Source organism: Denticeps clupeoides, chromosome 13, assembly GCF_900700375.1.
Source record: "Denticeps clupeoides chromosome 13, fDenClu1.1, whole genome shotgun sequence".
NCBI lineage: Eukaryota > Metazoa > Chordata > Actinopteri > Clupeiformes > Denticipitidae > Denticeps > Denticeps clupeoides.
The window spans coordinates 20,566,905-20,593,300 of NC_041719.1; the positions used below are offsets into that span (position 1 = coordinate 20,566,905).

At 41.1% G+C, this 26,396-nt stretch overlaps 1 protein-coding gene across 1 annotated transcript in view; it reads right to left on the reverse strand.

Annotated features, from left to right (window-relative positions):
* ankrd24 (ankyrin repeat domain 24) overlaps positions 1 to 26,396 on the reverse strand; it is a 67,947-nt gene that overhangs the window by 30,090 nt on the left and 11,461 nt on the right. The window contains 7 exon segments of the mRNA XM_029001242.1: positions 4,090 to 4,116; positions 4,781 to 4,795; positions 8,713 to 8,876; positions 24,410 to 24,516; positions 25,321 to 25,391; positions 25,583 to 25,640; positions 25,764 to 25,828. Of these exon segments, the coding sequence (XP_028857075.1) occupies positions 4,090 to 4,116; positions 4,781 to 4,795; positions 8,713 to 8,876; positions 24,410 to 24,516; positions 25,321 to 25,391; positions 25,583 to 25,640; positions 25,764 to 25,828 (507 nt within the window).

The window sequence follows — 26,396 nt, forward strand, 5'->3', positions numbered from 1 at the left end:
ATTTGTTTGCAAAAAGGCAGGGCTCAGCATAGTAGAGAAACAACAATATTTATTTCTTATATACAGTGAACGTTTTTTTTTTTGGTGACACACAGAACAGTATACGTCCTCAGCATTTAATCCAACACCCTTAGTGAGCAGTGAGCAGCCATTAAAGGCACCCAGGTTGCATAGTATGGGGATGGTACCTTGCTGAAAGGGGAACTTAGTGGCACCTTGACAATTGAGGATTTGAACACGCAAACCTTCAGTTACAAGTCCACTTCCTTAGCCTTTAGGTCACCACTGCCCTAATAGAAGTTATAGATAATAAAGTACAGGTATTGCATGAAAGTATGAGGTTAAGAATTATAAGAATTATAAAGTCTAAGAATTATATGGGATGTCATATTAATGTGGATATGAATGAATATGATATGAATAAGAGTCATGGTTCCAGGTGTTGTAGATGTTAAAGTATATTTGCATAATCATACTGGAAAGGTGCATAATTCTATTGGATAGACAGTAGGAAAGACTAAGAACAAAAGAAAAACAAATAATAAAACCAAAAACACTAAACATTCAATAACATAAACAAATATAAAGGTAATACATATACTTTTGAGGACCACCCTCACATAAAATAAGTGATATAAATATATGTGATATATATGTAAAAGAGATAAATTCAGCTTCAGCATCAAAAAAATAGACGACGTCCTCCAGAAGAAGCTGCTCAGCAAAAAGACTTCTTACACTCAATCGACAAGCGATTGTCCAGCTTCTATCCAAGGTTGGCGCTGGTCGAAATTCTCAGAGAATTTAAATCTATGAGGGAATCACTAGATATCAGCCAGCAGCAGGTGGATAATATAACAGTTCTTAGAGGAGAAAATAGATAATGAAAAAGACTGTAATCGATCTCCAGGCCTACAGCATGATAGATAACCTGGTATTTTCAGGCATCTCGGAATCTGTGGAAGAAGATGCCGAAATCACTGTAAAAACCTTCATCAAGACCCAAGCTTTTGGAAGACACAGTGTATGGGCTTTGACCAAAGAGGCCTGGTGCCCAGAGAACGCGTTCCATCGTGGCCTAATTCAGCTACTTTTAACAGAAGGAGGAGGTGAAGAGCCGCAGCAGGGAGCTGAAAGAAACAGGGTAAACAACCAGTTACCTAAAGAGATCCTGAGACACAAAGAGACACAAAGTTCTGTTCTCAATTTGACACGGTTTCATCCAGAAGGGCACCCAAGCTGTCGTCAGCATGGACAGGCAGCTCTACTGCGACCCCAATAGCACTCCCTGGATGTATCAAAATACTCCATATAAGATCAAAAATGTTTTTCTTCTATCCTCTCCTCTACTTTCATTATCGTTTATCTAGCTTAAATGGATGTCATAACAGATACTGTAACATCTCGCCCCATAGGGTTTCAGGACAGTATTTCCTGTTTTTTCCTACATCCACCCCATTCATACCCTGCAACGATTACCTGCATTTCTACGCACTCACTCTAAAAACCCTTTATTTTTTTACACATCTACACAGCACAACCATATACACTCAGTGTCACCACATCAAGTACATCTTTACAGCTCACACAGACATATAGGACACACACAAGCATGTACACGCTCACCCATATCTCATTAATTTAAGTGTTGAATGCAGCATGGAACATCAACTACAAACACACATTTATGGGCACACTAAGGTTTGTCACATGGAATGTGCATGGAGCTGGCTTAGGGAGCTGGCCACTTAAAAACTACAGGAAGATGTTGTAGATCTGACACAGCTACAGATTACCAAAAAACACCTTTCCTAATGTGTTCTCAGCCTGTTATTACACTATGCAATGGAGAGGAACAATTTTAATACATAAAAATGTTAATTTCACAGTACTAAACACAGTTATACACTGTAAAAATAAGACACATTTCGTTGTGTGCTCTGTGTTCTGTGCTGCAGTGTTTCACAATGACAATAACTTCACTTTCATTTACATTTACAGCATTTATCAGATGCCCTTATCCAGAGCACCTTACAGTAAGTAGTTACAGGGACAGTCCCCCTAGAGCAACTTAGGTTTAAGTGTCTTGCTCAGGGACACAATGGTATTTGAACCTGGGTCTTCTGGTTTAAAGACTACCACCCAAATATACATGTATCCAACTCTCAGAATACTTAAATCACTGCAGCTCTCACAGACAGGTCAATAATGTGATTTTTCTTTTTAAGCGAAGTGATTGTCATTGTGAAACACAGCACAGCATGCACAAAACAAAACGTGTCCTCTTCTTTTAACCCATCACCTTTGGTGAGCAGTGGGCAGCCATGAAAGGTGCCCGGGGAGCAGCATTTCGTTATTGGACTTCTGTGCAAGCTGCAGTTTAGCCATAACACCATGTTCCAGGGCAGCCTAGGTTGCAGGTTGATGATTGACATTGTAGTTGTATCATCCGACCTGCGGCCATATGTTTTGGACACTCAGGTGAAGAGAGAAGCGGAGCTGTCAACTGATCACCACCTGGTGGTGAGTTGGATCAGATGGCAGGGGAAGATACCACAGAGACCTGGAAGAACCAAACTTATAGCAAGGGTCTGCTGTGAACACCTGGCAGAACAACCTGTCAAGATGGTCTTTAATTCCCACCTCCGGCAGAGCTTTGACCGTGTCTCGAGAGCAGTGGGGGACATTGAGTGGACCTTGTTCTGCTTGTTGAGGTGACTGTTGCTAGCTGTGGTCGCAAGTTGGCCGGTGCCAGTCATGGCGTTGGTGGACACCAGAAGTTAGCGGAGCCATCATGCTGAAGAAGGAGGCCTATGGGGCATGGCTGGTCTGTGGGTCTTCAGAAGCAGCAGACAGGTACCGGATGGCCAAGCAGGGTGCAGCAGTGGCAGTCGCCGAGGCAAAATCTCAGGCATGGGAGGAGTTCAGTGAGGCCATGGAGAGGAAGGCAGCAACACGCTCACACTGTTTTCAGCGGGGATGGGGAGCTGCTGACATTGACTAGAGCTATAGTTGGGCAGTGGAAGGAATGCTTTAATGAGCTCCACAATCCCACCTACACGCATTCCGATGAGGAACCAGAGCTGGGATACCTGGATATGGACTGTCCAATCTCAGGGGCAGAAGTTGCTGAGGTAGTCAAAAAGCTACACAGCAGCGGAGCCCTGGGGGTGGATGAGATCCTTCCTGGGTATCTTGCTGGGTAGGTTCACAGCCGAGTATGAAGCGGCTGGGATGAGGATCAGCACCTCCAAATCTGAGACCATGGTTCTCAACCGGAAAAGGCTGGCTTGCCAACTACAGGTCGGCCTCATCACTGATGGGGACGACAGGGAGTACATGGAACTGACAAGGGACTTTGTGGACTGGTGCCAGCAGAACTACCTCCAGATCAACACTGGAAAAACCAAAGAGCTGGTGGTAGACTTCTGCAGGCACAAACATCCTCCACTGCAACCACTGGACATGGGTATGGCCATTGAGGCAGTGGAGAGCTACAAGTACCTTGGTGTTCACCTAAACAATAAACTGGACTGGACTCATAACACTAATGCACTTTATAAAAAAGGGCTGAGCAGGCTGTACCTGCTGCGGAGGCTCAGGTCTTTTGGAGTACAGGGGCCACTCCTAAAGACTTTTTATGACTCTGTAGTGGCATCAGCCATCTTTCATGGTGTGGTCTGCTGGGGTAGCAGCATCTCCGCTGGGGACAGGAAGAGGCTGAACAGGCTGATCCGGAAGGCCAGCTCTGTTCTAGGATGCCCTCTGGACCCAGTGGAGGTGGTGAGTGACAGGAGAATGGTGGCTAAGCTGTCATCCCTGGGAGACAACATCTCCCACCCCATGCAGGAAACTCTGACAGCACTGAGCAGCTCCTTCAATGGCAGGCTACTGCACCCACGATGTGGGAAGGAGAGATTCAGAAGGTCTTTTCTTCCAACCGCTGTCAGACTCTATAACAAAGACCTCGCAGCTGACCATACATACACAGACTTGGGCACATTCTGTTAATTTGTTAACTGTTTAAATTGTAAATTTGTACATATATACAGATAAATATTTATCTTATTTTTTTGGTGATGCTATTACCTCTGTTTTTGCTGCTATTACCTTCTGCTTCTGTCCACTTTCTGCCGTGACAATGCAATTTCCCACTTGTGGGACTAATAAAGGTTTATCTTATCTTACCTTATCTTATCTTATCTTAATTATCTCAGGGTTTTGTTCACGAGTGAGGGAAGGAGGGAGCAGGAGATCGACAGGCAGATTAGGGCAGTTCTGAACTGATCTGTCGTGGTGAAGTGGGAGCTGAGCCAGAAAGCAAGGCTCTCGATTTACCAGTCGATCTACGTCCCAATCCTTACCTATGGTCATGAGCTTTGGGTAATGACCGGAAAAACGAGATCACGGATACAAGCGGCCGAAATGAGTTTCCTCCATAGGGTGGCCGGGCACAGCCTTAGAGATAGGGTGAGGAGCTTGGACATTCGGGAGTTGAGTTGAGGTGGTTCGGGCATCTTGTCAGGATGCCTCCTGGACGCCTCTCTGGGGAGGTGTTTCGGGCATGTCCTGCTGGCAGGATGCCCCCGGGTCAACCCAGGACACACTGGAGAAATTATATCTCCAGTCTGGTCTGGGAACGCCTTGGGGTCCTGCCGGAGGAGCCGGTGGAGGTGGCTGGGGAGAGGGCTGTCTGACATTCCAGTATTTGCAGTATTTGCAGTATTTATCAGTATTAATCAGATGCCCTTATCCAGAGTGACTTACAATCAGTAGTTACAGGGACAGTCCCCCCCTGGAGCAACTTATGGTGTCTTGCTTAGGGACACAAAAGCAAGTGTCTTGCTTAGGGACACAATGGTAGTAAGTGGGATTTGAACCTGGGTCTTCTGGTTCATAGGCGAGTGTGTTACCCACTAGGTTAATGTAACATCAACATCATCTTACATTCATCTTATATTCATCTTACTTTTCTTGGACTCAAAATTCAATGGGGTCTCCCTGCACAGCTGCAGAAAGTAACTGCTTTTCAGGGGCAGTGGTGGCCTAGCGTTTAAGGAAGCGGCCCCGTAATCAGAAGGTTGCCGGTTCAAATCCCGATCCGCCAAGGTGCCACTGAGGTGCCACTGTGCAATGCACTGTCCCCACACACTGCTCCCCGGGCACCTGTCATGGCTGCCCACTGCTCACTCAGGGTGATGGGTTAAATGCAGAGGACAAATTTCACTGTGTGCATCGTGTGCTGTGCTGCTGTGTGCACATGTGATACACATCACTTCACTTTATTATTATTATTTATAGTCATGTAGTTTTAGTTTTAGTTAGTATAGATTAGTTTAGTGTGTATATACATATATATTTTTCTGTCTTTTACGAATGCACTATGGGAGGCCTGTGTCAAACAGTATTTTAATACACAGTGTACTGTGTATACTTTTGTACTGACAATAAACCTCTCTTGAATCACCTGTTTTCATTGAGTGTTCTTCATCCTGTGAGGCATAAGCTGTACCATGGCACAGAATGCCACCCAACCTTATGCTTGAAATGAAAAGGTGAAAAGAAAAGACCAAAACCTAAAAAGAGGAGGGAACTGATTCGCATTTTTGTAGATGGTCTACTTGGAAAGGACCAAGGAAGGCAAAGTTAAGGAACAATGCTGTAAGATTGGACATCGCAGGACCATGCTTTTGTTTTGCATTCCTGTGCCAATTGTTGTGCATGAAGATTCAACACCTCTGTTTCACATGCCTGTGTCGGACGGCCTTTTGCCGAGCCAAACGTGTGAAGTGTTGGCCGTCGGGACCACCTAACCTCTTTGTCTTGCGCAGACGGGAGGCCCCCGAGCCAAACGTGTGAAGTGTCGGCCATCAGGACCGCCCACTCTCTTTGTCTTCCCCAGATCGGAGGCACTGGGGGGCGTGACATCAGAAACAACAGGTTCTGATTGGTCTGTGACAACTTCCTGTAGGCCAGTGACAACTTCCTGTAGGCCAGGGGTATAAAGGTCTGCTCACATGTGGGGAAGTGACTCTTTTTCTTTTCTTTCCCAGCTGTCTTTCCATCAAAACCGGATCTTATGGTTTTTGAGCCTGCTTTATCATCTCATTATTTCCCATGGCTCTGCCTCTTTCTCTCTCTCTCTCCCCCTTTACTCTTTCTTCTCATTTTTGTTTTCTCTGTAACCTTGGTACCTTTTTACATTCAACATTCACATGTAACTACAATAATTATTTACCGGTGTTAATAAATTAGAAACTGTTCATATTTAACACTATTGTGCCATGCCTCTTTCTGCCAGGTAACATCAAATTGGAGTGGTTGAATACAGTGCTTTTGTATGGAGGGAGAAAGAGTTTTTCTACACTCTATTCTCTCATCACCACACGGTTCTTTTTTACAATGCAAAGACCATTGTTGAGCATTATCCCTGCTCATTCCAAGAAAGAGGAACTAAAATAGTTGGAACAGGATTTGATGCTCTATTTATTCAACTTCAAAACAGATTTGAAAATGTTCAGAGGCCCTTAACCTGTGACTCAACCAAAAGATAGCACCAAGAAAAAGTCCTTACAATCAGATTACTATGGCTGTGTGCAGTGGCAGCCAGCCTTTGAGAATACAGCTGAGCAAAAGTCAACTCAAGAAGAACTGAAAGCTGCCTTCTAGAAAAATCACCATCCAGAGTCTAGTGTCCAAAAATTCATGGCTGAAGCATATTGCATCCAACGAGCTGAAATCAACAATGGAAGCCAAGTTAAGAGGCATTTCTTTTTTGAGGCAGTACACCTGTTTGATCACACTTGCACCCTTCTTGGCTTTCCAGCACAAACCAGATTCGTCAGAGGGCTTGTCAAAGAAAGAAAAGACAATTAGGGACTTCCTGGAATTCAAAGGCTATGCCAATTAAAGGGGCTGATCCTATACAACTGATCTGTGGAAGTTCAAGATTCTTCAAGGAGAGTCCTGACCAACTTTTCTTTGAAAATGAGATATAATTAGCCTTTAAAAATGTGTTCATATTGAGCGCAATGTTCATCTGTTTTTTACAGATGTTTTTTACTTACTTTTGTTTTCTCCTTTTACAGCAGCATCCACATTCTGGTGAAATTGTGATTTAGATCTTTAAATATTCTGTTTTTGAAGTAAAATATTCAGTGCACTGATAAGAATGTTTGTTTGCTTATTTTAACATAAGCAGTGTACCTAATAAAATGCAATTGTTGGCACTAAATGTTTTGTTAAAAAAAAAATAATGCTGATACTTTCTTACTGCAATCACTGATTATTATTTTGATGGATGAACTACATTCTAAACTATACATTTTCCTTGATTTATGTTTTGAACATAAAATACCCAGATGTCCCTCACTCTTGAATTTATACAAAGTTAAGCAATGTTTTGCTATCTTGAATTACTTGGTCTTGGTTAGGGATGAAGAAAAAATGTAATCATATATTTTTTTAAATATTGTGAATTAATTTAATTATTCACTGTACTATGTGTATTAAAAACTGTAGCAGAACTGTCACGGCTGACGACGGGGCTCTAATCATAAATAGGTTCTGCTGATTAGGCATCAATGGACCCTGTTAAAAAAAACTTTTTGGCAACAAGTGCCTTTTGCCCAGATGTCCCGTCTCTTCGCTCTGAATAAAGGCGTCTGCCAAATGCTGTAAATGTAAATGCTCTTCCTTCCTCCGTCAGCCCTTGGTCGTGACAATAACCATTCCTTGAAATAAAAACTACGCTACACTACACTAACTAACATACCATCTGCCTGTCGAGTGTCCTCGCTTGGTGTTTCAGTTGGAATGGCTTTAACTTGGGACACATCTGATTGGGAGCATGATTGCATGATCACACAGGGACGTCAGTGTGATTAGTCTTCCCCACACATTGTGCGCCATTGAACCTGGTGGGTTAAGCTGGTGATGAAAAGTAGTGTATGAGCAAGCTTTTCTTGATACATGGCCTAGCGGGTGCCTCATAGCATGCAGTGGTCAAAGTGCAACAAACTGAGACTTTGACTGCGGTGCATGCACAAAGTCGCTGAGTGACATGCTGCAATGTGCTTGGTGCAATGCGTCACTCAGCGGCCTTATGCAGAAGAAAACGTGCGAGGTTTGTATGTAGCTGCATGAGAAATACATAGTGTGGATGGGAGCTAATATTATAATGAGGACCATGCAGAGAGCATTGCCATTGGCTGGCTTGCCCAGCTAGCCCCATCCACGGGACCATGGCTCTGGACATCCAAAAAGCACAGCAACAGCATATTTTACCACCCTCTTTTACCCTCTTTTAAATGTCCTCTTTTACCATATCTAAACAGTTATGCACGAACAAAATATCTGTACGCACTGTAAAAGTACAGAAATGTCTATTCTTAGATTAACACATAATTATTTAAATTACAGGCAGAAAATTACAGGAAAAAATATTTCATATCATGTATCAATGTGAATGGGATTTATGTGATACAGCTTTGATGGTTTCTTTTCATATACTGCTGTGATTGAGGTGTCCAACAATAAATACAGAATTAGAGGGATATAATATTAATATAATTAATTAATATGTCAATGTTTAATGCAAACCAATCTAATTATATAACAATAATAATATGAAATGCTTTTAATATTAATAATATTCAAATCAGTGCAACGAATAAGGATTCTTCAAACATTATATGTTAGATGTTTGCTTACCTTCTTTTTGCAGCAGGTGGACAATTCTCTGGTTGCCAGTGGCAACACTGTAATCAATGGTGTTGTTACCAAGGACATCAGCCAGATGGGGATTGGCCCCAATCCTTAACAGCATTTCCACCATTTCCAAGCTGTCATTTTCACAAGCCAGCATGATAGCTGTCCTAGAATATACAGTCATTTATAATGCATTATTTTCATTAGAGTGGTTTAATAACATGGTAAACTAAAAGGTTGTTGCCCTTTATATAATATTTATATAAATATGTAAATAAAATGTCCTTCAGCAGCCTAACAATACTGTGCAATACTACAATACTGCAATTCCAAAGTTACAATTGCAATACTTCTGACATTCTATCTGTCTAATAATCATCATAATGGACCTACACTGTGGATATTACACTAAAATGAAAGTGATGCAGCACAGCACAGCACACGGTGCACACAACAAAATGTATTCTCTGCTTTTTTTTAAGTGGGAAGCTATGTCAGGCGCCTGGGGAGCAGTTTGTGGGGACGGTGCTTTGCTCAGTGGCACCTCAGTGACACCTTGGTGGATTGGGATTCGAACCAGCAATCTTCTGATTAAGGGGCTGCTTCCTTAACTTCTAGGCCAGTACTACCCCTAAACCCGTTCCTTTAAGTCAGTTGTTTCTGTGGTGTATTGGAAGTTGTGGGAGCAGAAATTGTTAAAAATCAATAAAATCTTGTGTTTGTCATTATCACAGTCGATTCTTATTTTTAGAGAATACTCTTGCTAACAATTTGATTGTTCTGTCTTATTGTGCAGACCATTTTAAGTTTAATAATATGTTTCAGATCTCTTTTGCTATATCTAAACACTTATGCACAAACAAAATATCTGTAAGCACCGTAAAAACACAGAAATGTCCATTCTTAGATTAACAGGAGTAAAGTACACATATCATAATTTGATAAATTACAGGAAAAATGGTAAAATTGTTAATATTCTGATTCATATCTTATCATGTATCAATGTGAAAGGGATTTATGTGATAAGGTTTTGATGGTTTCTTTTCATATACTGCAGTGATTGAAGTGTCCAACAATAAAGGGATATATTTAGAGGGATATAATATTAATATAATTGATTTACATATCAATATTAAACAAAAAACAATAATAATTATTATTGGGTCTGTCAGGAAGACAGACCATTTATTATTGTGCTATGAATGGCAAAAAAGAACATGTCTCACGTTAAAGACCGCCACGCGAAGACCGTCAAACGTAAAGAAACAACGGAGTGGTCAGGCCGAAGGCCTGACCACTCCGCACACGATGATATATTTTTTGTTTTTGTAGGTCGTACGGCCCGGCCACAAATCGGGTTAAAACGTGTAAAAAGTACCGTTTACCATCGTGGAATTTTGGCTTCTAGTTATCATTATTATTTAATAATAATAGTATTAAATACTTTAAATATTAATAATAACTAGAAGCCAAAATTCCAGGGGAAATTTTGATGGGTCTGTCCAGGCATTGGTCACAGCTGCGGGCATGGGATTTGTAAAATGGGGCTTCTTTACTGTGGTACTGCAGTATCACTTCAAAGAAGTTTTATTTTAAAAATCCGTTGTTTCTTTACGTTTGACGGTCTTCGCGTGGCGGTCTTTAACGTAAGACATGTTCTTTTTTGCCATTCATAGCACAATAATAAATGGTCTGTCTTCCTGACAGACCCAATAATCAAATCAGTGCCATGATTAAGAATTCTTCAGACAATATTTGTTAGATGTTTGCTTACTTTCTTTTTGCAGCAGATGGATAATAAAGACTAAATATAAAATTCTATTCCAAATTTGTGTCCATTATTTCTTGGTTCAGGAATTAAGTACCTAAGTACCTAACTCACACACCTCTACAGTCATGGCCAAAAGTTTTGAGGATGACACAAATACTGTTTTTACAAGGTTTGCTGCTTCAGAGTTTTCAACCTTTTTTAAGTTGTTTCTGTGGTGTATTAATGTATAATTACAAGCATTTCATACATTTCAAAGGCATTCATTGATAATTACTTCAAGTGTTGGCAAAGAGTCAATATTTGCAGTGTTGCAATTCACCCTGCAGTGCTGTCAATTGACTTCTGGGCCAAATTGTGACTGATGGCAACCCATTCCTTCCTATTCACTCATGACACTCATTCTAAATTCCCTTCAATAAGAAGTATTGACATTAAGGCCTGGCTTAACATTAACATTCTAAAATGTAAGGATAATAAGACAGAAGTGAGTGCTTTTAGTAGCTCCACTGAGAACCCCAACTGGGACAACCCCTATTTGGCACAATATATAAAATTTGGAGGTCATTGTGATGTCCAGGTTGTGACTATACACAGATGTGTCCAGGATCACTAGCACATGCCACTCATTAGATGCAGATGATCAGGACTTTTCAAAAGGGAACTAGCACACCACACACATTGCCTTGCATTGCGTAAGGATTTTGCTCTAGGTCCTGCCATGTTTTTGTTTTGAGCTTTCTCCGGCCCACATGCCAATATTTCTGTTTGTATTTTATTAATTTTTTTGTATTATTAAAGCCAGTTTGCCCTGATGTTCAGTGTCTCTCCATCCAATGTGGCATTACAGAATGCAAGACACACTAAAGGCACAGCCAACATTGGAGGAACAAATGACTGTCTCAGGGAAGAGGCATTCCACCCAAAAATGAATTCCAGAGTGTGGAGAGATACAGTATGCTGGATTTCCTCCAGTGGGGCATGGTGGAGCAGAAGTGGCTCAAAAGGTGGTGCTGCCTGTGCCCCTGAGATGACTGCAACCTCAGGGAACGATACTACCCGTGATTCTACTACTAGGAGAAAGAATTGGAGCCAGACAGCAGCATCAACAGGCCAGTGGTGGGAGGAATTCGCTGTGTCAGTGTACCCTCTAGATTAAGATGCCACCAGTGTCCATAGCCTGGCATTTTTTGCTGTCTATTTGGCTGTTTTATTATGCTATGTGTAATGTCAACTTACTTTTGACATGTGATCACCAAACACAGTGTGTCTGCTGTAAAATGGGAGCAGTTTGGCATTGCATTCTTCCCCCATTCTTATCAGAAATACTGACTTTCCTATACCTTGCCAGAAAAAGCGCCAGAGCTGTGGAGGAAGTGCGGATGGAGGCACCAGCTAGCTTCCAGGTTTTCAGGTCTACAAGCTGGGCCATAAATATGCTGGAGGAGAAGCTAGTGGGGTCAGCTGGCTTATCTTCCCCAGTTTGAGCTGGTTCTTCTCAAGGTTGATGTACCATTTTCCTCCAAGTTATTTTATCTAGATTGGATGCACAGTTTTCCCTTTTTGGTTTTCTTTCTTTTTTTGGAGCTTTCCCCTTTGTGAACTACCACTATGTACCATCCGACCTCTACAACTCATACAAAATGCAGCAGCACGACTGATCTTCAAACCTTCCCAAATTCTCCCATACCACCCCTCTGTTACGTTCCCTCCACTGGCTCCCAGTAGCTGCACGCATCAGGTTCAAAATACTGATGCTGGCCTACAAAGCCAAACATGGAGCAGCACCATCCTACCTCACAGCCCTTATTACACCTCGCACTGCACCTCGTTTACTCCGAGCCTCCAGTACTGCTCGCCTGGTCCCTCCATCTCTGAAGGTAAAAGGAAAACATTCATCTAGACTCTTCTCCGTCTTGGCCCCTCGGTGGTGGAATGAACTTCCCCTCAAGGTCAGAACAGCTCAGTCACTGAGCACCTTCAAACGACAGCTCAAGACCTTCCTCTTTAAAGAATACTTAGATTAAATTGTAATTTTCTTGTTGTCGAACTTTGTGTACAGAATCTACAACAGAGTGAATTAAATAGATGTATTCATAGTTGGGGTCCTAGTGAACCGGAATTAATCTCTTCATCGATGGTAACTTGAAAGCACGTTGTAAGTCGCTCTGGATAAGGGCGTCTGCCAAATGCCATAAATGTAAATGTAAATGTAACTAGTTAAGGAGGACAGAGGACACTTCGGCCATAGGCTCTAGGTCCAAGACCCGGTTTTACACTGAGGACTGGAGGCAAGTGGTGTCTCTTTGATCCATCATTCATCTAGATTTCACACATGCTGACAACCATGTCTATTGTATACATTCAGGTTAGGGTTTTTCAGTTTGGGCTATAGCTGACAAAAATTGGCAATCAAAGATCTTTTAGGCCCATAATTGACTGGGTTCTCGCCTTTCACTACAGCCATACTAGACCTGGTTCCCATAAGGATTGATCTGGTGAATACCAGATAACTGACAAACAAAAAATATACCCTGTGGTGCTTAAAAAAAAAAAAAAAAAAAAAAAAGTGAAGTGATTGTCATATGTGATACACAGCAGCACAGCACACGGTGCACACAGTGAAATTTGTCCTCTGCATTTAACCCATCACCCTGAGTGAGCAGTGGGCAGCCATGACCAGCGCCCAGGGAGCAGTGTGTGGGGACGGTGCTTTGCTCAGTGGCACCTCAGTGGTACCTTGGCGGATCGGGATTCGAACCGGCAACCTTCTGATTACGGGGCCGCTTCCTTAACCGCTAGGCCACCACTGCCCCTTAGGTCATGGGAGAGGTCTAGCGACTGTTTTTAAATCAAAATATGACTGCAAGCCACTGTTTTCACATTCCTCTTTTGCTGCTTTGAAATCAACTTTTTCAAATTGGGTCGTTATCCTGCGCTATCTTGTGCAGTAGTTTACTGGCCGTCTAGGTCTAATAAGGATTTCCTGATTGTATTTTTTTAATTTTCTGATTTCTTGGCTGCATTTATGCCAAGTTTTATTTTTGGAGATTTTAATATTTACATGTGTCGTCAGGACATGTCCTTGGTTAAGTACTTTTTAGATTTAGTGGACTCGTTTAATTTAATCCAGTTTGTAAATGTTCCCACTCTGTAATGTGGGCAAACATTGGATTTTCTCTTATATATAGATATGCTTGTTTATAGACCATTTTTCTGCATGCTACATCTGTTTGTAATGTGTAAGGTGTTTTACCACCTACTGTCGATCCAAAATTTTTAATACCCTGTTTGACTGTGACTACATTTAGCCTGTCTGTCCCTTTTGTATAGTAGCTCATTATTGGAATTAAACCCCTCCCTCGCCGTAAAGAGACCTTCCCGACTCTGGGTCATGCTATTCTTTTCATTATTAATTGAATCTAAGTTCTGATGTGGTGCACAAAACCCTTAGGCATGCTGTTGTACAACCTTTTGCTGAAACAATCAAGTCAAGGCCTGACTGTTTTGTCAAATCTCGAAGCTGGTTGACTCCTTGAAAAGACTGTTTATGCCTAACTGAAGCTTTTTCTGAATGAAAACACAATTTGTCAGGGGCCTGTTCAATATCTTCTTCAATGTCAATATCAATGTCTTCACTGGATAGGAAGGTAAAAGCTGTTGTGAAGTCCTCCTTTATCCAGTTTTCAGTCTTATTCTGTTGTATAGACTTTTATTATAATTTTTTATAAAATTTTTATTACTTTCCTAGATTGGAAGCGCAGCTGCTGCTACCCGTGCTGCCAGCAGTGCATCGCCAGTCCAACCTTCCCAGCGACTACATGCCTTTTTTTTTTTTATCCCCAGGGATAGTTGGGCTGACTGGCTACAGCCAACGTCCACACCTCTCTGGTCATCGGTGTTGAGGCTGTTCCCCCACAAGTGCAGTCGGCTGTCTGTAATCCCCACACCCTGGGCTCAGTGAAGTCAACAGAGAAAGTGATGGACAGCTGCAAATGGGTCCCAACTCCCCTTCTCCTGACCCCACTTCCAGTGGATGCAGCAGAGAGGCCAAGAATGGAGCAGATAACTCACTGTTCTGTTTGCCTTTGTGTGTCTGTGTAGCCTGGGTCAGCCCCTGATCCTTTTATCTCATCCAGCAGATGGTGTCCCTGTGAACAAAGCAGGTCTGTGTCAGGAGACCCCTGGCACTACTGCACTGTTTCAAAACCAGGATGGCTGGCCCTCTGTTTCCCCCTCATCTAGGCTTGGGGGTGGGCACTCAATCAATCAAGGCCTGTGAGGCCCTTGAAAGCTCCTGAGTGGACATACAGGGACAGGGTCTGCTCATTCCCTATCTCACTTGTCAACCATTTGGCATCCTGGTGTTGCATTCTTGTATGTGGTGGGCGGGGTCTCTGATGCCCCGGTGGTGTTATGGAAGGCAATTTAAGACAAGATAAGATAAGATGATCCATTTTTAGTCCCACAAGTGGGAAGAGGACAGTACAAGATAAGAGCAGCTCAAGACAATAGCACAAACACTCTGTCTAAGATGAATGTAAGATAATGTTGATGTTACAGTAGCCTAGTGGGTAACACACTTGTCTATGAACCAGAAGACCCAGGTTCAAATCCCACTTACTACCATTGTGTCCCTGAGCAAGACACTTAACCCTAAGTTGCTCCAGGGGGGGACTGTCCCTGTAACTACTGATTGTAAGTCGCTCTGGATAAGGGCGTCTGATAAAATCTGTAAATGTAAATGAAAAAAAGGTAAAATAACAGAGACATAAGAGGTCGTCAAGAGTGGACCCTTCACCCCAAAAGACCTGAGCCTCCGCTGCAGGTACAGCCTGCTCTGCCATTTCCTGTAGAGGGCATCAGAGTTAGTCCAGTCCAATTTATTGTTCAGATGAACACCAAGGTACCTATAGCTCTCCACAGCCTCAATGTCCATACCCTGGATGTTTGTGGTTGTAGTGGAAGTGCCTGCCGAAGTCTATACACTATAATCACAATAACATGCGAGAATTCCCTGGGAAGCTAGTATGGACACATGCTTATAGCTTACAGCTCAATGTCTCTTCTGCAGAGATGCTCTTTCACAATGATGTGCCCAGGGTTACACCATCTGTCGTTCACAAACACTGCCAGACCCCCTCCTTTCCTTTTACTACCCTCCCTCGTCCTGTCCACCCGCAGCAGCTGGAATACGGGCAATAGCACACTCTTGTCCAGAGTTAGCCAGGTCTCTGTTAGCATCATGATGCTACACAACAGGTGTTCTGCCCTATTTTGCAACCTGCCAAAAACTGCTTCTAAGCGCTACAGAGCATGCGTACGTCAACATTACGCTGTAAATCTCCAAACACAGAAAGTTTTTGCCACTCTTTCTTGTTTGCTTGTTAAAGCAAACAAGTTCATTTCGTGCATTAGACACATTAGACACATCGAGGTGATTGTTATTATACTGTTTACTTTCTTACGCACTTTGGGTTGAGATTCTATCATTAAACTTCGGTGTACACATGTATTTCATTTGCTTGATGGGACTACTTTAAACTATGTTTTGTTTTTTTACTTTAGTTAGAGTAGAAATATTACATTTATATAGAAAAGCAAATTTTCGTTGTTGTTTAACCTAGAATTACATTTGTTCAATAGAAAAACAATACAACATGTTTTGAGAACAAGGTCTCCATGTCCACACCTTACGAGTCAAGAAATGTGATGTTTTTGTTGGTGAAAGAATGCCATTATTCCACACTTATACTACTGCAACTGGATTGGATTGATTTTGCGAGGCAGCGATTTGATATCTGGCGATATTAAAACTGTTACTGCAATGCAATACAATTTTATTCAGTATCAATCTGCATGATCAATATTTTCAATACAGTGGAACATAAATTCCACTCAAATCAGCTAATTTAAATTTAAAAAGATCATGTTTTGGGGGGAAACTGCAAAAAAAATGTTTTACAATTTAAAAAAGTGTAAAAAGACATTCGGCTGCACAAGAAATATATTTTCTTGTATTTGTACAATTGTCACAACCATCTGGCATGGTGAAGCAGGTGAATGGAGATGATGAGACGAGATGACGAGGAAGAAGGATGTATTTGCACAACGTCACGAAACCAGGGCTTAATTTGTGAAGAACAGGACAGGGAACACATCTGATAACTGGTGAACATGTAACATAACAAAGACCCAACGGTGAACAGAAATGAACAGGGCAACTTTATACAATTAAACACAGGTGAAAACGATTCGGAAACATTACACGACAAACATGTAACCCCTTCCGGACCGAGTCATGACAACAATTTCTGAATATGTATAGCTTACTCTGAAAATGTTAGAACAATACTAAACTACATAAAATGTACTGTAAAATATTGGTCTATACTAAGATGAGTCTCTAGGTTGCTTTCTGAGATTTTTTCACAGATTTTTTTCTGCGTTTTGGTGTATCGTCATATTGTAGTTATATGGACAAACTTGCCAGAGAAAAAAAACTACTTCTAATTTTGCTTTTTACAATCTGTCTATTTTAGATCTATGGAAGTTAGAGTTGGTCTGTTTATGTGGGTTTTCTTGCAGTCTCTGGTTAGGTAGAGCTGTCCAGCTGGATTCTGCCTTGAGTGGGTCCTTCCAATGGATGCTTATTTTATTGTGCTTTCGTCACACTAGATAATTTCTTGCAATACACAGTTATGCCTTTTGGGTTACGTAATGCGCCGGCGACCTTTCAGCATGTAATGTCGGCTTTGTGGAATTCAAAACTGTGACGCATATTTAGATTATATTATTGTCTATTCTTCCACTTGGTCCGAGCACATTCACACTCTGACTGCTGTGTTCAAGCGGCTGCAGGATGCATTGTTGACTTTTAACTTGGCTAAGTGTGAGTTCAGCAAAACCACTGTGACTTACCTGGGTAAAGAGGTGAGTAAAGGCCAGGTGATGCTTATCACCTGCTACACATGCTTATAGCTTACAGCTCAATGTCTCTTCTGCAGAGATGCTCTTTCACAATGATGTGCCCAGGGTTACACCATCTGTCGTTCACAAACACTGCCAGACCCCCTCCTTTCCTTTTACTACCCTCCCTCGTCCTGTCCACCCGCAGCAGCTGGAATACGGGCAATAGCACACTCTTGTCCAGAGTTAGCCAGGTCTCTGTTAGCATCATGATGCTACACAACAGGTGTTCTGCCCTATTTTGCAACCTGCCAAAAACTGCTTCTAAGCGCTACAGAGCATGCGTACGTCAACATTACGCTGTAAATCTCCAAACACAGAAAGTTTTTGCCACTCTTTCTTGTTTGCTTGTTAAAGCAAACAAGTTCATTTCGTGCATTAGACACATTAGACACATCGAGGTGATTGTTATTATACTGTTTACTTTCTTACGCACTTTGGGTTGAGATTCTATCATTAAACTTCGGTGTACACATGTATTTCATTTGCTTGATGGGACTACTTTAAACTATGTTTTGTTTTTTTACTTTAGTTAGAGTAGAAATATTACATTTATATAGAAAAGCAAATTTTCGTTGTTGTTTAACCTAGAATTACATTTGTTCAATAGAAAAACAATACAACATGTTTTGAGAACAAGGTCTCCATGTCCACACCTTACGAGTCAAGAAATGTGATGTTTTTGTTGGTGAAAGAATGCCATTATTCCACACTTATACTACTGCAACTGGATTGGATTGATTTTGCGAGGCAGCGATTTGATATCTGGCGATATTAAAACTGTTACTGCAATGCAATACAATTTTATTCAGTATCAATCTGCATGATCAATATTTTCAATACAGTGGAACATAAATTCCACTCAAATCAGCTAATTTAAATTTAAAAAGATCATGTTTTGGGGGGAAACTGCAAAAAAAATGTTTTACAATTTAAAAAAGTGTAAAAAGACATTCGGCTGCACAAGAAATATATTTTCTTGTATTTGTACAATTGTCACAACCATCTGGCATGGTGAAGCAGGTGAATGGAGATGATGAGACGAGATGACGAGGAAGAAGGATGTATTTGCACAACGTCACGAAACCAGGGCTTAATTTGTGAAGAACAGGACAGGGAACACATCTGATAACTGGTGAACATGTAACATAACAAAGACCCAACGGTGAACAGAAATGAACAGGGCAACTTTATACAATTAAACACAGGTGAAAACGATTCGGAAACATTACACGACAAACATGTAACCCCTTCCGGACCGAGTCATGACAACAATTTCTGAATATGTATAGCTTACTCTGAAAATGTTAGAACAATACTAAACTACATAAAATGTACTGTAAAATATTGGTCTATACTAAGATGAGTCTCTAGGTTGCTTTCTGAGATTTTTTCACAGATTTTTTTCTGCGTTTTGGTGTATCGTCATATTGTAGTTATATGGACAAACTTGCCAGAGAAAAAAAAACTACTTCTAATTTTGCTTTTTACAATCTGTCTATTTTAGATCTATGGAAGTTAGAGTTGGTCTGTTTATGTGGGTTTTCTTGCAGTCTCTGGTTAGGTAGAGCTGTCCAGCTGGATTCTGCCTTGAGTGGGTCCTTCCAATGGATGCTTATTTTATTGTGCTTTCGTCACACTAGATAATTTCTTGCAATACACAGTTATGCCTTTTGGGTTACGTAATGCGCCGGCGACCTTTCAGCATGTAATGTCGGCTTTGTGGAATTCAAAACTGTGACGCATATTTAGATTATATTATTGTCTATTCTTCCACTTGGTCCGAGCACATTCACACTCTGACTGCTGTGTTCAAGCGGCTGCAGGATGCATTGTTGACTTTTAACTTGGCTAAGTGTGAGTTCAGCAAAACCACTGTGACTTACCTGGGTAAAGAGGTGAGTAAAGGCCAGGTGAAACCTGTGATTGCTAAGATTCAGGCCATTCTTTCCTTCCCAGTTTCCACATCTAAAAGGGAACTGCGCCTATTTTTGGGAATGGCAGGATACTAAGGAGCTTTTTGTAAAAACATTTCGGAGGTAGTGTGTCCTTTGACTGAACTGCTGCGGGGCAGTGTACAGTTTAGTTGGAACAATGAATGCCAGAATGTGTCTGTGAAAACCTGTAAGATGGAAAGTCACAAGTCCATGACATTCTGCAGTTTTGTCTTGCGTAGAGATTCATCACCTCTGTGTTCTCCAAATCTTTGTCAAATGGCCTCCCCCTGAGCAAGATGTGCCAAAGGATTTAACTTTAACTGTTTTGCTGATCAAGATTTAATAAGTTGCCGCAAATTCGCTAAATCTTTAGTTTAACTTATCCAGTCCCTATGGTCTTCTTCATTCGAACTACCCATTAAAGTGAATAATCTTGATAGCTACATTGGAGTTCACGTCTAAAACTATTTATCCAGTTGATAAGTAGATTAGCCCTCTATAATCCTTATTTCATTTAGCGTCAAAAACCCATACATGCTAAACCCTTCATCGTCATATCAGATTCTGTCATTGGGCTAATGACCCCAATGTTTTTGAGGTATACATTGGGTCCACTGCACTACCTGTTTTAGGTTTTACTGACTACAATCCCCTGGTATTTTTATCAAGGATGAAAAACACAAATCAGCGTATTATGTGCTGGTCCTTGGTGTTGCATGGCTTCAACTTAGAAATCAAATACAAACGTGGGACGGACAATGTTATGTCAAACGTCATGTCATGGGCCTTTTAGGTGTTTTGTTGAATCAACATAGTAGGTTGATTTTTGGTGGTGGGGGTGTGATGTCCCGTGGCGAAGTATGTGTATGTTCTGTGTGTGTCTGTCTCTCTCTCTCTCTGTTGGTATACACATATACACATACACAAAGAAGCCATGCTTCGGCTTCAAATTGTCACCAAACACAGATGAAAGAATTCCAGAAAAAAGTGAGCCGGACTAGTCAAAATATGGTAGTGCATGGTTATTAAGTTATTGGCAGGGCAGGGCAGGGCAGGGCAGAGCAGAGCAGAGCAGAGCAGAGCAGAGCAGAGCAGAGCAGAAGGTGCCCTCCTGCTTTCTGACCCGCTCACTAGAGAAGATTGTGTTTTCTCCTGCCTTAGACATTAGCTTGTGTGCTATTGCTTGTGTTATGTGTTAGCTTGTTATTTGTGCTAAGGTGCTAGCCTTAACTTCAACTTCACCCGTTGTCATCTTAGTCATTACTACAACCCCATTCCTACTCTTTTTTTCCGAAACTTGAGTTCTTTGTTTTTGTTTACTTACTTATTTTAAGAAGGAGCAGTAGGGAGGAGGACGCCATTTACTTTTGGTCATCTTTTCTCATGTGTTGAGTTAGTAAGGGAGCCAGGTAAGACTTCTGTTGTTTATTTGATATTTTCTTTTGTGAGGTTACCTGAGTTTCTTTAACACTAAGTTAGAACTGTTATGTTTGTTATTTTGGCCTTGCTCCCTGTTTTGGATATTTGAGTTTGTAAATAAAATCTTTTTGGGAGAGGGGAAAAGCCAATTAGACATTGTATTCAGGTTAGTAGATAAAAAGCTGCTATCTTAATTCGTTTTGTTACTTCTCTTCCACCCCTAGACACGAGGAGAACGTAACAATTGGGGGCTCGTCCATCCGTTTAGTTACTTGTGTATGTTAATATCATCACGTTTGTTTCCCGTATTGCTGAGGTATAAAGTTTGTGTGGATGCTTTAGTCTTTGGTAGGGGAGGAGTCATATTAGTGGAAATATGGACTTTGATTTATTGAAGTTTACCTTATCTCCTTCTTTGGAAGAGTTTAATAACTGTAGAAAGGTAGATCTTATTTTGATAGCAGATTTTTATAATATCGCTGTTTCTAGGGCTGCTAGGAAACATGTGATTAAGGAAGAGTTATATGTTAAATTGGTGGAAACTGGCATCTTTCCTTATAAAGTTTTAGAGCAGAGGGATGAGGAAGATGCTGGTGCAGAGATTGACTCTAACTCCGTTACTAGTAATAAGAGTGTAGCATTAGTAGATCCTCACGTAGCTGTGAGATTAAAGGAGCTTGATCTTGCATTGAAAAAGCAAGAATACGAGACGTAAATGCTACGATTAAAAGCTCGTGAAGTTCAAGCTGATCATGATGTGAAATTACGCAGGCTTGAGGTAGAAGTAGAAACTTTGCGTAGTCGTCCAGTTCCTATTCCTCGGGCTAGAGCGTCTCCTACTGGCGATAGTGGAATAACCGGTCCTGAATTTGACATAAGTAGGTATGTTAAATTGGTTCCGCCTTTCCGTGAGTCAGAGGTAGATGCCTACTTTGTAGCATTTGAGCGTGTGGCTGCAAAGTTAAACTGGTCAAAAGATATGTGTGCTTTACTACTGCAGTGTAACCTAGTAGGCAAAGCGCAGGAGGTGTGTGCTGCCTTACCAATTGAAGAGTCGTTAGACTATGATGCAGTGAAAGCAGTAGTATTGAGAGCATATGAGTTGGTTCCAGAAGCCTATAGACAGAGGTTTAGGGCATGTTTAAAGCAGCCCAAACAGACTCATGTGGAGTTTGCAAGGGAAAAGAAATTTCTGTTTGAGAAGTGGTGCCGCGCTTGTAAGATTACCACTTACGAGGAATTGCAAGAATTAATCTTACTTGAAGATTTTAAGAATTGCTTACCGGAGAACGTTGTTGTTCATTTAAATGAGCAAAAAGTATTCAAAATCACTGATGCGGCTGTGCTCGCTGACGAGTTCGCACTTACTCACCGAACCGTCTTTTCTTCGGTACGTCAGTTTAAAGCGCCTTTCGTCACGGAGTCCGTCATGCGTACTGTGCCTAATGGTAAAGTCAAAATGTCTGGTGGTGGAAAAGCAGTTTTAAAGGGCACAGAGAGGAGGAGGGTTTGTTTTTATTGTCTTGATCCTGGTCACATGATTGCTGAGTGTAGCGCTTGGAAGCAAAAGGCTAGACCTAAAAGTGCGGCGACTGTACAGGCAGTTCCTGATTCAGTTACCCAGGATGCTTCTTCATTTAGTCCTTTTATGCTGACAGGCTATGTGTCCCTTGTAGGAGACTCTACAGTTAAGTGTGTTCAGATTTTAAGGGACACTGGATCGGCACAATCTCTCGTATTGGAGGATGTGTTACAGTTTTGTGATTCATCGTATGCAAGTGCCAACACGCTAGTGCGGGGTATCGAAATGGGATGTATTAGTATTCCTTTGCACACTTTTAACTTGAAGTCAGACTTAGTTTCAGGCCAAGTACAGATGGGGGTTTGTAAGAAGTTGCCCGTTGAGCATGTCAGTATCATATTGGGAAATGATCTTGCTGGTGGTACAGTTTTTCCCAGTCCAATTGTCGTAAGCAAGCCAGTAATTTCTGAGATACCAGATCTCTCTGTAACCTTTCCACTAGTTTTTCCAGCTTGTGTGGTTACAAGATCTCAATCGAAAAGTTTTCAGGATGTTATTGACTTGTCTGATTCTTTTCTGAATGTACCCCTTAAGCAGGTAGAGTGCAGGTTATCTGTTAAGGAGGATGGGATTGCGGAGCAGAAGCCCAAGTTTCCATTGGAGAAAGACTATGTCGTGGGTAAGGAAAATTTGAGTGCTGCCCAGAAGTTAGACCCCACTCTAACAAATTGTATTAGTGCTGCAGTGGCAAGTGCTGACCTTGCGGTGGCAAGGGTGGGATATTTTTGGGATGATAAAATTTTAATGCGTAAATGGCAGCCAAAAGAAAGTGATGATTGACAGTTTTACCTTCCACTTACCGATCTCATGTGTTGAGGTTAGCGCATGAACATGTTCTCGCTGGTCATCTAGGTGTCACGAAGACATTTCAGCGAATTGTGAAACATTTTTATTGGCCTGGTGTGAAAGGTGATGTTTCACGATTTTGTAGGTCATGTGATATTTGTCAATGTGCAGGAAAGCCTAATCAGACTGTTCCTAAAGCTCCACTTCACCCGATTCCTGTCATTGGGGAACCATTTGAGAGGTTGATAATTGACTGTGTAGGACCATTGCCTAAATCGAAACATGGGCACCAGTATATTTTAACACTTATGTGTGCTGCTACTCGCTACCCTGAAGCCGTACCATTGCGTACATTGAAAGCACACGTAGTCTTGTAAGAGATCGTGAAGTTTTTTACTACGTTCGGTCTGCCAAGAGTAATTCAGACAGACCAAGGCACAAATTTCACTTCTAAAGTGTTTGAGCAGCTGTTAAAAGAGCTGGGAGTTTCACACATTTGACAATGACAATCACTTAATTTTCACCTTTTTCTCACAAACTTTAGTAGGGCTTTTTCAGCAAAAAAAAACAAAAAAAACTGTTAGTTGACTTTGGGTCAAGTGTCCTTATGAAATTTTTTAATCCTGGTTTTTACATGGAACCATATCTCTGGCGATAATTTTTTTTTTATGTAGTAGTATAAGATTGAGTAAGTGAACAAAGCAGCCAGAGTGATCTGGGCTGGTCACTCTAAATTAATCCAAAAAACTATGTGGGCTTTCATTTATCTTTGCTCTTCTCTAAGATTTGCCGTTCTCTTCCGGTACACAACATGCATGCATTTGGTCAGGGCAGGGGAACAAGCTGTCTACTTTGACGGGTAAGACGAGCAAACCACGAAAGCAAAGTACATACTTTTTGTTTGACAATAACAGTAGTCAGGATTTATACTCTATGTTCACAACATCATCATTTACTGCATCGCACCCCTAATCTGTAATACTTAAAGCTCTGATGCATATTCTAACAGACAAGATCAAGATATGGGTGGTAGTAGCCTAATGGGTAACAAACTCGCCTATGAACCATAAGACCCAGGTTCAAATCCCACTTACAACCATTGTGTCCCTGAGCAAGACACTTAACCCTAAGTGTCTCCAGGGGGGTACTGTCCCTGTAACTACTGATTGTAAGTCGCTCTGGATAAGGGCGTCTGATAAATGCTGTAAATGTAAATGTAAGATCAGGCTTGACACTTACCTGCCCTGGTGGTCCTGAATGTTGGGATTTGCTCCACAGTCCAGTAAAAATGAGCAGAGTTCCAGCTTGCCCATCTGGACACCCAACAACAGTGGAGTGGCACCATCCTGCCACAGACACACACTCAATATTAGATTAACAATCTCTAAGAATTATAACCAGTAAGAACATATAAATTCTGCTTGTACTATCTACTATCTCAAAAATTAGCACAACACTAAATGGCCAAAAGCATGTGGACCGCATAGTCTGCGTTGTGAGAACAGAACAGGTGGAAATAAACAGCAAAGTAAAATTGGTGATTTCATAGGATGCCACCTTGGTCTCAGCTGCATCACTGTTATTTGAAATGAGATCACACATGATGGATGAATCTGGGTTTGGTAGATGTCAAGAGACTTTTCCTGCCTGAATGCATTGTGCAAGCTGTGACGTTTTGATTGAGAGTGATCAGGTTTTAGGTTATCCATATTTTTTTCTGGGTAATTGTCCAGCCCATTTCAACAAAGAGTCAGGGTAATTCAAGTGAGTACTTTAAACATTGAGGCATCTGTTGTACCCGAGGGGTTGTTCCTGTTTCTGCTTTAGCATAACAAACAAATATTTCATATGACATTGGTGATTTGAAGACTTTTGGTGTCAGCCTGGGTAAAATAGGTACAAATTCCAACAGCTACATAACAAAGTGGAATGGTTTGAAATGTGATGTTGGTCTAATGGTGAGATGTCCACACACATTTGGCTGAATAGTGTTCTATTTAAGGTACATTTCTGAAACTATTTCATACTGTAAATAATCATGACAGATTGAACATCATTAATATTTCTAATAATTAACAAGTTTTGGTATGTAGTTATATCATCTAGCTAATTCTGTTTGGTAAGAGGTGATGTCTCTGACATGAACACACCCTATCCTGGACATCAAGGCAAGCTTTAAAATCCCACAGGGCCTCAGTGCAGAATAGGCATCCATTAACAGCTGAGAAAATACAGACAGATCATGATCATACTGATTCATATTGAGCATATTCCACATCAAGGTTAGGGTACATGCTACACTGCCAAATAAATGGATTAACCCAAGAGAATATTTGAACCACTTTATCTGAAACTAGTTTATACTTCAACATAAAGAACACTATAAACAAATATTTTTTTTTTAAATGTTACCAGCATGGTGTAGCGCTGTTTTGCCAAAACTGTCAGCTGAGTCTGCTGGAAAGCTTTCCTGTCAAAATAACCACACATTAATTTAAATGCCACATGTGCATGTGCGTTTCTCTTTAAGGAAATTTGTATATTTTTGGCATATGCCTTTTTTGAATGTCACTGCATGAGATTTAATCAGTACCTGCAATAGCCTTTTCAGACACTCGTGCTGGCCATTCTTGGCAGCCAAATGAAGAGCAGTGAATCCTTTCAAAGAGAGAGAGTGTTATGAATTGTATTGTAAACATGAATTCATTTACACATTCATTGTCAATGCAGTCCAATTGCCTTATAAATTCCTATTTAAAATTGTTAGTGTTTGTTTTTGTCATTGTGAGTAACAGCATAGCATTTCCTCACCCCTTTTCTCCAGCATAGAGCTGGGAGGTCCTTAAAGACAAAAAAATCACTGCTAGAATCTCTTGGTCATCTATTTTGGTGTCAGAGGCTGCTTTGATGCCTTTTTTTATATACATTCCAGTTTGCATAGCTCAAAGTTCAAAAATGCATATTTGACTGTCCTGTGCACCAAATCTCTGCATGCCTAATAATTGAATTTGTTGTCCTAAGCATAATGCATGCTTTTGTTTGTTTAATATGTAGAAATGCATGTAATTACGGGGCCTGTTACAGTATGTCTGGCTTTATGTGATTTCAGGCAATACAAAAAATAAATGTCATCGTTAAATGCTGTAATTATGTTTTGTACATTTAAATTCTCTGATGCATTTTTTCATAGTAGAAGTGTGCCCATGTTTATTGTAATGTATGATTG